The sequence below is a fragment of the Vulpes vulpes genome, chromosome 3 (genome assembly GCF_048418805.1).
Source record: "Vulpes vulpes isolate BD-2025 chromosome 3, VulVul3, whole genome shotgun sequence".
Classification (NCBI taxonomy): domain Eukaryota; kingdom Metazoa; phylum Chordata; class Mammalia; order Carnivora; family Canidae; genus Vulpes; species Vulpes vulpes.
The window spans coordinates 26,156,642-26,172,183 of record NC_132782.1 but is presented as its reverse complement, the minus strand read 5'-3'; the positions used below and the strand labels follow the sequence as shown (position 1 = coordinate 26,172,183).

Sequence of the window (15,542 nt, the reverse complement as noted above, 5' to 3'; positions counted from 1 at the left end):
CCTTTGTAGAGACCTGCTCATGTCTAACCTATCCTGGTCACCAGCAGGGTGACAGAGGGAGCTGCTTATCATTTGCTTAGTGAGGAAGCATTTATAGATATGGGCTCTTGTATATTTTAGGTTGCTTTTATTTGGAGGAGTCCCTGAGGGAAATCAATTTGAAGGGTAGGTGCTAAGACCCTATTGGAGCTCAGTGAACCACTAAAAAGCAAATTATGATTTTTTATGGACTCCCATTTTTATGGTGTGAGTTGAAGGGAGGGGTGGTTGTTTGGAGTGCTGTGTTTGTAGGCTGTTCTCACCCTGTGGATGGAGTGTGAAAACCAGGCTTAGAAAAAGTGGCAGTACATTTCGGTTGATTTTCATATTTTCTGTCCATCTGTGGTATGTTACTTTCTACAAACTTTCAAAAACAGCCTCACTAGTGAAAAAGGGAAAAAAAAAATCTGACCAGATCTTTTGAGAGATGACTAACAAGAAAAAGCTTCATGGATTATATAAGATCTTACTGTTCGTGAAATTTGAGGTCAGTAAAATATAAATGATTATTTACTAGATTTGCAAAAGATATAAATTTAGGGGCACCTGAGTGGCTCAGTGGGTGAAGCATCTGCTTTTAGCTCAGGTCATGATCTCAGGGTCCTGGGATAGAGCCCCACATCAGGCTCCCTGCTTAGTCCCTTAGACCCCTTAGGGGTCTGCGTCTCTTCTCCCTTTGCCTCCTCCTCACCCCCACTTGTGCACACTCTCTCTCTCTCAAATAAATAAATAAAATCTTTAAGAAAGGAAAAATGTATCAATTTAAATATTCTTTTCCAATAATGATATTAGGAACAATTAACATTATCTGACGATTAATTATACCCAAAGCAACATATTATGCATGTTGTATATGTGATTGTATATAATTTTCAAGAGAACTTAGGAATTAGATATTTATATTATTTCCACTATAAAGTTAAGAAACTTGAGGCATAAAGAAACTAAATGGACTTGCTCAGGATCATATAATTATTAAGTGTCAAAGACAAATTCAAACTTAAATCCAGCATTAACTATTCTCTTCTTCCTTGCCAACAGAACCCATTTTTTTTCTCAATTATTCACTCTCCTCTGCAAAGACAAGTGATTCAGGGAAGACGAATCCCAGGCCCAGGGTCACAATGAGTGAAATCCTAATTGATTTAAATCAGTAATTAGCCTCCAATTCCCTGATCAATGAGTTTATATACAGATGCATGATGCAATTCTGGCATCAGAATTTTATGTTCTGGAACATAAAAGGAAGACTGATGGGAGTGTTGCACAAAAGCTTTCTGCTCCCTAAAATGGGGGTCTGGAAAACCTATGCATCCGAGTCTTGTATTTGGGTATGATGCAGGAAACTGATACAACAATCTCGCTATAAGCGTAACACTAAATCTAACATTAAAGGTGGTGTTATAGAAAGATGGAGGAAATCTGAGTCCTTGATGTTATCGACCTGCTGATTTTAAAGAAGCCCTTCCTGGAGCCAACCTACCTCTAGTTTTCTTTTTAAGGAAAACACTAACTCTCTGTATTAGTTAAGCCACTTGAGATTAGGGTTGATGTCACATGCAGTTGAGAGCATCCTAACAACCGCACAGGTCGCCTGTTTCAGAGCTCAAATTCTTAATCTCTAATCTATCCAGGGAGTCAATTTACCCAAATAAGAAGTCCTAACACAAAAGGCTGATTTCTAAGTTAGCTACTTAGAATTCACATCCTATTTTCCTGTCAAATAAAAAGGTTGATTCAGTTTCCAAGGTAGCCCACAAAACCTATTGATTCCATGATACAGCTAAACAATAATAGATGGTCCTTGGGCAAGTATTGAGTACTGGAAAGTCAGATACTTAAGACTTTTCTCATTAAATGCAAGGTTTTTCCTCGTTCTTTGCCATATTTTATCAACAAGCCTACCTCCAAAGTATATTTTGCCTCTGTCTACTGTCCCCCACTTTTCTCTCAATTCAGTCTCCGTCAGTCTGAGTCACTGTCGTCTTTGATGCTGTCTGTCTAGACACAGCTCTGCACCGGGAGCTTGCTGTCCTTCTGTTCCACTTGGAAATGGGGGCTGAAGGTAGGGTGGAGCATCCAGCTCTCTTCTGTTCCAGGATCCTGGGAATTTATTTGGGGTGTATTGTCGCTCTCTTCAAGATTTTTCTTAGTTTGGAGAAGGTCAGGCAGGATTCAGGGTCTCTTCTCAAGATCCCTTCTGTCTTCCTTTCTGACTCCTCTTGTTAAACTGAGGGCATGTGTGCACAAAGGAATGAAAACTCTGCTCTGACTCATGTATTCTTCTGTTGTCTTTTCCTGGGCCTTTCCTCCTTTCACGGGATCTAGACTTTGAAAAGTCGAGTCCAGGAACAGGAGTTTTCTCCCTTTCGGTAATTGTGTTTCACGTATAACTTGAATCAGTGAATGAAATCATGGCTGACTATATGGACAAAGAGCCACAGGATTAGAGCAAATATTTTTAAAAATATTTTGGGATAGCATATTTTCATACATGAAGCAGGGCCTGACTAAAAATGTTAACATAAATAACATGCATTGAAATATACAAAAAATGACTGTTTAACAACCACTAAGACTAGAGATTCTCTTTTTATACATCTATGCCTTTATTCAACAAGTATTTATGCAGGGCACTTTATATACAATGATAATTATTTTGCTATTCTGTTTGGCTCTTGTTAACTCCCTCTTATCATTCTGGTCATATTTTGGCCTCATAGGTTTAGAAAGAAATATAGTCATTGTCTTCCCTCATACTCCTGTCTTCCAGATATATCTCAACTCCTCTAAGTAGGTTCTGCCCCTGCTCCGATGAGAAACTGACTTTTCTATTTTGCAATTAAGTAACATACAGATAATTCTCATTTGTAACATCAATATGAAATCTTCATTAATTAAGATACCTTCGTGGAGATTGTCCTGCTGGTACCTTCTCAGTAGTTCACCAACACTCTTCATTGCTAAGTTCGTGTAATGCACAGTCGAATCTTGTTTTCTTGGCGGAGAATCCATGAATTGGCAAGCCGTGAATGGATGAGAGCAGTTCTCAAACTTTAGGATTCATGAGAGTCACCTGGAGGACTTGTTAAAGCGGAGTGCTGGTCTCCACCCCCCAAAGTTTCTAATTTAATAGGTCTGGAGTAGAGCCTTAAAGTTCCCAGGTACTGCTGATTCTGCTGGTCTAGGAACCACATTTTGAGAACTCCTGCATTAGGGAATGTCAAAATGAGGCTACAGAAAAGAGAGATAGAATGTTAGAAATGTAGTGGTTAGAATTTTAAGGTCTTATTAAGAGTGTAGCCCAAGTATTATTATGAGATGATCTTGTGCTGAAATGCCTCCTTCAGCCAGGAAATTCCATCATTGAACAGGAGCAAAAAGTAAGAGGTGCTGAATTGGAGATTAGCCGTGCCTCATAGCAGTGAGTCTTGGGCCAAAGGGGAAGGCCCCTCCTTTGATTTGTGATGTGGTCACGTCTCCCAGATCTGAGAAACTGTAGGCCCTTAGGCTTCATTTCTGGCCTGCAGGCCACCCTTTTCCTTCACCCTAGCACTCTTAGTAGGCCTTGGAAGGATGCACAATTGGATGAAGAACAGAATCCCCTTCTCTTACTTCTCCAATTAGAAGAGGTAACATATCTATTCCCTGAAAAATGGAGCAGGAATACCAATACTAGGTAGATATTATGTTGTGATAATACGTACATAACATGAAAGCTACCATTTTAGCTATTTTAAAGGGTATAGTTCAGTGGAACTAAGTACAGTGTTGCACTACTATCTCTACTCTCTATTTCCAGAACTTTTTTATCATCCCAAAATAACTCTGTACCCATTAAACAATAATTCCCATGCTCTTCCTCCTCTCAGCCCCTGGAAACCTCTGTCCTATTTTTTGTCTTTACAAATTTGCCTATTTTCCTAGGTAAAATTTTAAAGTGGGTAAAAGTTATTCTTGGAGATTCCTCCCACTGCCTCGTTATGATCCTTGGAAACTTTACATTGTTCTTTGGCTCTCCAAACTCACTTTGACCGACTTCTTACTATAAAATGTCTCAAACACCTCCATCCCCATGAGAGGATACCCTCCTTTTCCTTCATGTCAGAAGTGAAGATCTGTGTAGACGAACTCACGCAGATGTGTAAATAACTGGGGTTCTTTGAGGACTTTCTTTGTGACAGACACTTTTCTAAGTGCTTCCTTAGACAATTCCATCTTCACAACCCCACCATTAGGGATACTATTATTATCACTTCTCTTTAACAGACAAAGAAACTGAGACTCAGGTAGGATGAAGCACATTTCCCAAGACCACACAGCAAATATGTGGTGAAGTCAGGAGTTTGACTCCAGAGGCAGTTCTCCTAACCATGGAGGATGCTTATTAATCAGAAAATTCGGTAATTAATGGAATGTGAAGCTTTGCGCCTAATGGCATGTATTCAAAGATATTTTTGAGCTAAAAGAGCACTTTCTGGTGGGAAGCCAAGAGTCATCAGCCAGGCCTAGGGCAGTTTGCTGCTTCACCCATTCCCTCCATTTCAATCTCCCAGCTGACTCCAAAAATACAGTCTGAATCCCAACTGTCCAAGCAACTTGACTCCTTCTCAGACTCCTCCTGCAACATTCCCTTGGCCCTTTCTGCCTATACTTGGGGACGGAACCTCCTCTGGCTAGGCCTCTGCTTCCTTGGGTGAGTACAGAGGGGGCATAGAGCCCTCCTTAGGCCTTAACATGAAGAAAGCTCCATCTGACTTTAACATTCTCCTTAGCTGGTCTTGTTTTAGCCAAGATTTGCCTCTTGAGGATTAAGCTAAGGTCAGCATAACTAACATGTCTCCCCACACCTGTACCCCACAAGTGTGCAGTCTTAATAGTAATGTAATGGTCATTTTTTCACAGTTCAAAAAAAAGCTAATAAAACCAAAAGAACAAAGTTATCATCACATAGACAGAAAAAGGAAAGAAAACTGACAACAACAACAATAAAACTGTTGAAACAAGTTTGTGAGCCTGCCATCTTAAATCCTTTTTGGAACAAGACAAGGAATAAATAATAAATAAGTGTGCTCAGGTGTAGACTGGAAGAATTAATTCAAGAGTATCTCACACTCAGGAAGCAGGTTACTGGCAACTCACTATGGCATTTTGAATGTATCACCTTTTCTCATCCTGACATTTAATTTATTGTACTTCAAAGTACCCTGAAATTCTACGACCATCCAGATAGATCTCTCTATGAGAGAATGATTCAACGTACCAGTCTTGGAAAATAATTTTGAACATCCTCTGACCAAAAAATTCCCTGGTAGGCCAAATTCCCTTAATTTTTTTTAAGATCAATTATTTTTTTAAAATATTTTATTTATTCATGAGAGACACAGGCAGAGGGAGAAGGAGAAGCAGGCTGATGCGGGACTCGATCCCAGGACCCTGGGATCACGCCCTGAGCCAAAGGCAGATGCTCAACCACTGAGCCACCCAGGTGCCCCAAGCTCAATTATTTTTGGTCCTAAATTTCAAGCTAGAAATGGGTTAGATAATAGTGATTATTCACATCAATATTGCCTGAAAGTGAAGGTAGTCTGGGTACTAATAAGAAAACATACGTTTGAGGTAAAGGAGAGCTGAGCAGTTAAAAACTCAAACTCCATCGAAAGATGAATGGATAAAGAAGATGTGGTTTATGTATACAATGGAATATTCCATTGTATCAGCCATTAGAAACGACAAATACCCACCATTTGCTTCAACGTGGATGGAACGGGAGGGTATTATGCTGAGTGAAATGAGTCAATCAGAGAAGGACAAACATATGTTCTCATTCATTTGGAGAATATAAATAATAGTGAAAGGGAATAGAAGGGAAGGGAGAAGAAATGTGTGGGAAATATCAGAAAGGGAGACAGAACATGAAGACTCCTAACCCTGGGAAACGAACTAGGGGTGGTGGAAGGGGAGGAGGGCGGGGGGTGGGGATGAATGGGCACTGAGGGGGGCACTTGATGGGATGAGCACCGGGTGTTATTCTGTATGTTGGCAAATTGAATACCAATAAAAATAAATTTATTATTAAACAAAATAAATAATAACTCAAACTCTGAGATCAGACTTGAGCTCAAAAGTGGCATGGCCACTACTGGTTGTGTGGCTTGGAGCAAATCACTGAAGGTGTCTGTGCCTCAGCTTATTCATCAGTAGAATAAGGGTACTGATAATCATCGTATTCTCCTCATAGTGGAATTGTGAGGATTAGAGCGTGGCTCCTGGACTGATTCATTGAAACTAATAGAGTCAGCAGCATTAGCATCTCTGAGTAAAGCTTTAGTATTACTCTTAGGGTTTTGGTTTGTTATTTGTTTTTGTTTTTTGATGGGAGGCTACAGTCAGCTCAGAGCACAGGTATGTGCTCATCAAAGAAATAACACTAATGGATTAACCTATGTGGGAGCTACTTACCCCCAAAATATCCATACTGCAAAATGATCAACTTCTGTTAATTCTCCCAGCCATCCCTGGAGGGCTCACTTGGAACATATTTACCATATTAGTTCAATACCATCCTGAGCCCAGGGCCAATATAACTGCCTCCCTCGACACTGCCCCTCATTTCAGAGTGCTCACCAATAGCTCATTTTTGGAGTGCCCCTCCCCATGGGGTGATAAATCTTCAAGCCAAGAAGTACTTGAAACTCATGCCCCTCTTCTCTCTTTTTGGGTCCATGGACTATAGCACCCCCTCCCGTGCCCATTGTGCTCCTCTCTCATATTCTGGACACTGAGACCCCAGAATTCTCTGCCCAAAGGACCCCTAGCCTGTCTCCTAAGTTTTAAGGGGCTTCTTTCATAGGTCTTTCCTCCTGAGATGGCCAGACCACTTAGGTCTGTGGTATGTGTACCTCTCCACCCCTACAAGAGTGGCCAACAAACAGCTACTTTCAAAGCTGGGCAAGTTGATGAGAGTGAGGAGGGAGGCTGCAGTATCCACCTGCTTATGCAGTGAGGCCTGAGCCGGAGGTTAGGTAGGTGCAGAAGGACAGCGGCCGCCAGCTGGCCCAGCCTTGTCATGTAAGGAGTTGAGAATTCTCAAGTCAAACTCAACTTGCCAGGCTTTTGTGAAACTTATTAAAAGGTAGGGGGATAGAACACATTTATCATTTGATATTTAACTCTAAAATATTTAATTATTTGATATTTGAGAGAAATGTGCTCCTGCCCTGGGACCAGCAAATGTTAGGGGTAGAACTGGATGACTTGGTGGCTTATTGAAATGTATCCTTTACAAGAAGAGTAAATCAAGAAAAAGAAAATTTCAACCCTAGGAAGCCAGTTTCTAATTACATCCAGCACTTGAATCTTAATGCTCAGTAGGTGTAAATGTGGGCACCGATTGCCTGGAAATAGCTGTGTGGGTACACTGATATAACCGTTTTCCAAGAGTCCACTATGGACAGAAATATTTTCACTGATATAATTGTAAAAGTCAAAATCTCATGACCTCTCTTTCCGTGGCCGCCTCCTTTATTCCCTTCCCCTTGAAAATCTTCTAGTTCAAAATATAAGCCCTTTGGGAGTTGTGTCATCTGATTTCAAGAGAAAATTTGGGGTATAAATAGCTTCAAGGATCAGTTGAGCAGTGATTGGACGGAGGATCAGTTTTTACAGCTCCCCGGACCCCCATCTATCCATAGCTCATTTTCAGGTACTCTTAACTTTGTTTTATTGACACTCTTAAAACAAACAAAAAAAAAAAAGAAAGAAAGAAAGAAAGAAAGAAAGAAAGAAAGAAAGTCACATCACACAGAAGAAGTATTTCTCAGAGGTTAACAGTGATAACATTTTACACACTTATTTTCTATAGAGTGCATTATTAGAATTCCTAAGAAAAATGCACCAGTGACTATGTTTTCATGTTGTAAGATGTTTAAACCCAAAGTCTTTATTTTTTTAAGAGCACTCATGATGTAAAGCAGTATGCTTACTCTGCCATCTAACATTAGGATGAAGAGTAATTTAGCTCTTAGAGATTTTGAAAGCAAAATTAAAGACAGTATTCCAGATCCCATTTTATCAACCCTACATGCACAAATTTATTTCAAAAATGAAATGAGGGCAAAACGTAGTCTTATGTGTTTTCCATGTGACATAATCTTAGGTGAATATTCAGATATTTTCACTTGTCTCACATAGATGGATAGGAAAACTGTTTATGTTTATGATAATTCTCTAACAAAACCCCAGGATTGCCCTTCCACATTATACTGTAGTTTTTGCTTCTGCCCAGTGAAACCTGAAGAGTCCTTGTGCTCAGAGGCAGGAAGGCAGAGATATAAGGCAGGTGGCCAGGAGAGGGAGAACAAAAGGGAGAAGAGGGAGACGGAGAGGAGTGGGGAGAAATATGTATCATTAGGTGTGTTGGTTTTTTAAAAATTTATTTATATTTAGGTTTTATTCACTTGTCTATCAAGTTTCTTCTCTCCAAACCAGAATAATTATTTTAATGAATCTGCTACAACTTATTTATTACTTCCTTAAGAGTGTCTTAGTACTTTGCCTGTAATTCAAAATACCATAAAATTGTTTAATGTGTTTTCCACACCAAATATACATGTTGCCCCATAATTTGCTTCAAAAACTGTAAAGGGGTTATTCAAATGCAAATTATCCTAAAGACAATGAAGGAGATGATTGACAACGGTGAAGTCACTCCCAGGCTGCTGCTGCTGATTACCGATCAAATAATATAGGACTTCTAAAGACCAAAATTTCTCCTCTACCATCCCCATTCTCACTCCACTCCTCAAAGGTAATCATTTATAATAGTTTAGTGTAAATATCTCTGGATGTTTTCTAGACACTCAGTAGATACACATTCATCTTCTACTCTGTGTCATGCACTGTTGTAGGTGCTGGTGATACAATAATGCACAAAAACAGACCAACTCTCCGCTCTCTTTATAGTTTAGTGGATTAAACATGAAATGAATAAACAATCCAGTAAACATACAACATTATATCAAGTAGCGGTAAGTGCTAGGAAGGCAATAATAGAACAAAAAGACAGAGGTGTTTCCCAGTTGAGTAGGGGGGTCAGGGAAACCCTCTTTACCTGAATACAGTGAGAAAATGACCCCTTTCAAAACTGGTAAGAGAGTCAAAGCAAAGCAAACAACAAGTGCAAAGACTCTGAAGCAGAAGCAAGGCTGGCAAGGTGGAGCACAGCAAGGAGGCCAGTGTTGCTGGAAGAAAATGAGTAAGGGGAAACTGATGAAAAGATGAAGGTAGAGGTAGCACTTGTGACGAGCTGTGTAGGACCTTATGAATTAGTTCTTGACAAGGTCTGACTCATACTTTAAAAGAGCCTTCTGGCCCCAGGAGAAAGAGACTGAGGGCATCAGGACAAGAACTGGGAGACCAGTAGGAGGCTCCTGCAGTAGGCCAGGAGAGAGAAGATAGTGGCTTGGCCTCTCTCTCATTCATTGCCGGTCAGGATGCAAAACGGTACAGCCACTTTGGGAGACAGTTGGGAAGTTTCTTTAGAAAACTCAACATTCTCTCTCTCTCTCTCTCTCTCTTTTCTTTCTTTCTTTCTTTCCTTTTTTTTTTTTTTTACTCAACATACTCTTACCATTTGATCCAACCATTGTGGTCTTTGGTATTTACTCAAATGAACTAGATAAGTCTGCATACAGTCATTTGTAACTGCTTTATTGTAATTGTGAGAATCGGAAGCAACCAAGATGGCCATTGTTGAATATAAACACAAACTAGTATATCCATACAATACGTTATGATTCAGCAATTTAAAAAAAAAGAGCTATTAATACACGAGAAGACAGTTTGGTGCCTAGATCCATAATAGCTAAAAGGGCATTTTAGTTCCTTGCAACTGATTTTTGTGTTTCAAAACCAGAGGTATAACTGATGTGCTCTATTAAGTGAACATTAATATAATGGAGTTATATTAATGTGCCTTTGTCATCTATTGGGTTTTTAATCCATGCAGTAGTTACTACGTAGTATTCACGAATGATAGAAATAGTCTTTCTTAGCCTTTATATAGTATATGTTATATATGTATGGCTTTTATATATATGAAAACCTCTATCTCTTTAGCCTTTATATTATTAGAAAGAATGAGAGAGAGATAGAGATTGAAATGGATTAATTGCAAGGAATTGGTTCATGTGATTGTGGGGGCTATAGGCTGGAAATCTGCAGGACACGCTGACCCTGGCTGGAAAATCTGGCAGGAGCCAATGTTGCAGTCGTTGGTCGGAAGGCAGTCTGAAGGCGGAATTCCTTCCTCGTGAAAGAATCTTTGTCTTGAGGCCAACTCACAGTATGTAAGATAATCTACTTTACCCAGTCTACTGATTTAAAGGTTAATCACCTCCAAAAAAAACACCTTGACAGCAACATGTACACTTAGGCTAAGGTTTGACCAAATAACAGGCACCACACCCTAGCTATGTGTAACGTATAAAATTAACCATCAAAGAGGTAGGTGTTGCTTTTTCAAAATTTTCTTTTAGTTACAGGCTGTCATATCTCATGCTTTCCTCTATACACACTCTTCCTTTATGTCTGTATCCACAAATGAATTCACATTACTCTTTCTCCAAGATTATATATGCTCTTTCCTTCTTCATGAATGACATCATGCATCATGATTAAGAATTACCAAAGTACCAGACTCCTAAGTCTCATATCTCCATTCGAAATCTTATTTCCATATGCTGATTTTGTCATGTTTGATGATCGGTCTTGGGCAATTTATGAGTTTAGGACATACAGCTGTAAAGTCATCCACATCAAATTTGCAAAGAATCAATGGGCCACCGTTACAGTGTGTCTGTCATTCTACTTTGAGTAGCTGATAAAACGAGGCAGCAGTAGAATTCTTGGAGCTCAGTGACATCACAGGATTACACCACAATGAATTCCCATGCCACCTGTTCTGTTCTGTGGTTTTACTTATCACTGAATAAGAAATAAGAGAAATGGCATAAGCCCTTGAATTTTCAAACCACGTAGTGTAGTGTCTTGCTGCCATGGGCTAAACAATCCAATTTAAAATGGACAAAATGCTAAAAAAAACATTTTGCCTTGAATTACAATGTTGGTGTATTAAGAGTAAATCAAAACCACTCAAACATAAGTTCCAAAAGAAAGTTAAAAATGAATCAAAGTAAGTATTAATCAGTACTAACTTCCAGTTATGTAAGGCTTTTTTTAATCTTCATATGCATACATGTAGTTTTGTAATTCCAGAATTTATATATTTTGTCATAAGGTAATTTCATAAATGCATTTGTGCATAGTGGCAAATGACTGCACTATGAATGTTTATAAAGAGCAGCATGTAGAGGTCTTCATGTAACCTTTTGTGACTCTTTGAGATAGCATTGGGTGCTGTGGGTGGGCTATTTTTTTTTCCCCTTCCCTTGGTTCCTGCCCTCTCAAAGATGACTTGTTCTGGATGTTCTAGCACACACACTGTCATTCTGCTTTCCATCAGCTTATGATCCATAGGCTTCACTCTGTACAAAGAGCTTTACCTAAGCACATGGAACCCCAAAGCCAAAACTCAAGTGTGCTAAAAATAGCTCTGAGTTATCAAATTGGTGCAGACACAGAATTAAGGAAGTCAGGAGGCAGACAGGTGGCCTGTGTTCTTCCCAGAGGCAAACTCAGTCGCTCTGTAGAGTGTTTTTGTCATTTGTGGGGAGCCTTTCACACCATCTTCTCAGTTCAGACTTTTGGGAAGTTCTGGATCACTGGAGCTGACCAGCCTTACTGGCAGGTATTACCACCCATCAGTCCTGACAGTGTTGTCTAACCTGGAGCTTAGAGAGGACAGGGACCCTCGGCCAGCAGTTCTCAGCATGCCCTCAAGACAGCATCCGCACTTAACTGGAGGTGTTTCTCTTCCTCTTCCTCTGGCATTGTCACCTAAAATGAGCTTTCAAAATAATCCATCTTTTTTTCTTCACATTTTAATCTGTGATGTTGATCTCAGAATGAGTATCTTTTAGAGTCCTTGATGTATCATTTTCCTAAAACTTAGAGATACCACTCAAATGAAATAACACATGTGAATGACTTTTGTAGACTCCAAGGACTTAAGCAAGCAGCATGTGCTATCTGTACTATATACACAGGATCGTTACGTATAAGGCGACTTCCATAGCTTCTATTCCCCTGTTGTCTTTCCACTCCAGTTACCTTCCTTAATAACAGACATCTGTTGATGAACTCTCTAATTTAGTTTTATTTATGACTAGGATAGTACATTAGTTGATATATTCTCTAGACTGGTATCACGGTACTGCGTTTGGGAAGCTGCAAATGCTCAAGACCATTGCTTGCCTTCAGAAGACCATCAGTTTGAGAAATTCAGAGCTTCCCAAATGTGAACCCAATCATTTTTCTTTTTTAGGTACCTCATATTAAAGGATGATCAGAGAGTGATTGCTGTATTTTAAATCCTATTGCAATGTTTGTTTGGTTATCAGTTTTCCTTCACTTGTTCCTAAAGTTTAAATATCGGTATAAATTTTTACAGAAGACTGCTGGATACTGAAGATGAGCTCAGTGACATTCAGACAGACTCAGTCCCATCAGAAGTACGGGACTGGTTGGCGTCCACCTTCACGCGGAAAATGGGGATGATGAAAAAGAAATCTGAGGAAAAACCAAAATTTCGAAGCATTGTGCATGCTGTTCAAGCTGGAATTTTTGTGGAAAGGTAAGTGAAATTGTTAGTATCTCAAGACAATAAAATTTGGAAGGCAAGAGATATACTTACCATATCAAAATTACACAAGTCAAATATTTTACCTATTGAAGAAAACCTCAGTTATAAGTATACCCAGAATGAGCAAAAGTAGAACTTTATTATGAGCTTGCCTTAACAAAAATGTTTTGTCCCGGATTTATTACTTTTATTTCTTTTAAATTGATGTTAAATGCTAAAAGCAAAGACTTTTGAATGACCAGTGCCCTCAAATGTACTTCTGTAAGTAATTGTCTAAAAAATTGCAACGCATTCGTGTTACACAACTAGTTTCACCTGAATAAAATGTCACATTTCATAAAACAAATTCTATACTACATGCTCAAATCCAACAGGCCTTTCTCTGCATTAAAACAAAAAGAGCATTCCCTCTCCATCATGGAAGAAAAGCTTCTTATGCCTGCTTTCTAAGAGTTTTTTTTTCTTTTTTTTTTTTTTTTTTAACATTTCTGTCGCGGAAACAAGGAATACTTGATGGCCCCTAGAAGCACCAGATCAAATCACCATAGGTTCTGATGTAAAATACATGTTAATGTGGCATGATTTTACATTTGGTTAGTCCTTAGGAATACAGTCGATTTTTCTGTGTAGGAAACAAGTGTTCCAGCATAAAACTAAAGAAAAGACTTGAAGTAAACACATGACATCTGACAATTTTGAAAACTAGTTATTAGAAACCCCTTAGATGAAGAAAAAATTGTACACCCCTAGTAAGGTGCATAAACTGGTCCCTTGCCAGGTAGGACCAGAAGCCTCCAATAGGGAGGCAGGGCTGGAGAGAAAGAGTATCTATAACCATATTGCCCTTTTCCAAAGACAATTTAGGAAAGTGTGTGACAGTTGCTGATTTTCATTAACATCAAATCGAAAATATCCCCATAGTACTTCAGAAAGTCAGTGAGAGAATCACAGATAAGAGAAAATATGTGTGATTTGCCAAAAGAATGTATATTTTGTCTTTTTAAAGAAAATATTATAGAACTTGGCAGGCTAAAAAGGATACAAACTGAGGAAGTAAATTTCTGTTTCCATTCAATAAAAGATTAAGATTCCTGTAAAGTGTATTGATATGGTAAATTCTCATTCTTTTCATATGCTACATAAAATATTTGGTTTAACAGAGTATGGAAATATCAAAGACACGTAAGGTAACTAAACTAGCAAGCCGTCTTGAAGAACTTGGTATGTTACAAACATGTGGAAATGAAATCTCTTTTATTACTCTTGTATCCCCATTAGGAGGTGCATTAAAAATCGGGCCATATGTTTATCTTTCATTTTCAAAGATAATCGCCTTCAATTTTGGAAATTAGGAAGCCCTCCTGAGTATCTCTCAAGTCTTCCCTCCCAAGACCCAGTGCCTCTGCAGCTCCCCTAGCAATTCACTTCCCCAGATAGACCTCGAATCTGCTCACTTTCCCACCTCTGCTCCTGCAACCCCAGTATCCAGCTCTGGGATCTGCCATCTGCTTTCCAGTTAGGTCTCTTAACTTCCCCAGCTGCCCTCTCCAAACAAGTCACTCTAACAGTGACGGCATGAAATATAAATTAGTCCCTGTCACTCCTAAGCTTAAAAACATCTGATGGTTTTCCATTTCACTTGGTATTAATGGCGACTTCCGTATCATGGTTTTTGCAGGATTAGACACCTTATTACTTTCTCGCCTCATCAAATGGCACCTTCATTTCTGACTGAATATCTATATTCTGATTTCAACCCCATGAACACCCCTAACTCTTTCTCCCCTTGAGACCATTCATCCTGTTATTCCCTCTACCAAAAGTGATTTGCCCTCCCCTTTTCCCTGGCTGGCCCTTCCTGTCTTTCCAGAGGCCTTCCCTGATGGCTCTGTACACAGTTCATCACTCTGTCTACCCTAACCAGTGGTTTACATCATAGCACTGAGTGCCGTCTATAATCGTCTAATTTTTATTTATTGCCCGCCTTCACTCTTCAGTAAGCCCCAGGAAAGCAGCAACTGTCATTTTCTTGCTTGCCGTTGGTCTCTTACCTAACCCAGTGTCTCACATAAGATAGTTTTTGGTTTGGGGGGACTTCTTTTGAGTTTTTGAATCACACATTGCAAGTACAGTCAAAACTTCCCAAGGCCATCCATCATATTTACAGTTGGACTTTCACCACTTGCAGGAGCCCAGGAAATTCCTGGTTCTATCATGTATCAGCTACTTGCTCAATGTGAGGCAGCTCTGGTAAGGTTCCCCCCCACACTGATTCTGATCCCAGTCACCCTCCCTTTTTGTTCTAATGTTCTGTTAGGGATTGTGGGATTAGAACCTGATTATTGGAGAGTTCCTCTATCTCCTCAGAAGGATAATCTTCTTGGTCTCGCCTTACATTCCTTGTAAGGAGAACACACGTGGACATTCCTTCCTCAACCTCCTCCAGACCTAAGAGATCAGCACCAGAGTCCCCACAGAAGCCAGGGAGCCCTGAAGACCAGAGCACTGGCTGCCGAGGAGTGAAACAGGGAGATTAATAATAATAATGGCTTTCTTGTACTGAGTCCTTATTATATTATGGTACACATTGGTATCATTTACTATTCACAAAAACCTTATAATTATCCTCATTTTACAGATGAGAGGCATTAAATCGTTTTGTAAAGGTCCTATAGCCAGTGAGTGGCTAGTCTGTGATTTAAGGCATGTCTTCTCTTTGCTGCATCCTATCACTGTTCTC

At 39.5% G+C, this 15,542-nt stretch overlaps 1 protein-coding gene across 9 annotated transcripts in view; it reads left to right on the top strand.

Annotated features, from left to right (window-relative positions):
- Window positions 1-15,542, top strand: part of PDE1A (phosphodiesterase 1A) — a 322,617-nt gene that overhangs the window by 234,651 nt on the left and 72,424 nt on the right. For all 9 annotated transcript variants that reach the window (XM_072752106.1, XM_072752103.1, XM_026018380.2 and 6 more), the window contains one exon: window positions 12,611-12,793. In XM_072752106.1, the coding sequence (XP_072608207.1) occupies window positions 12,611-12,793 (183 nt within the window). The remainder of the gene's footprint in view (window positions 1-12,610; window positions 12,794-15,542) is intronic.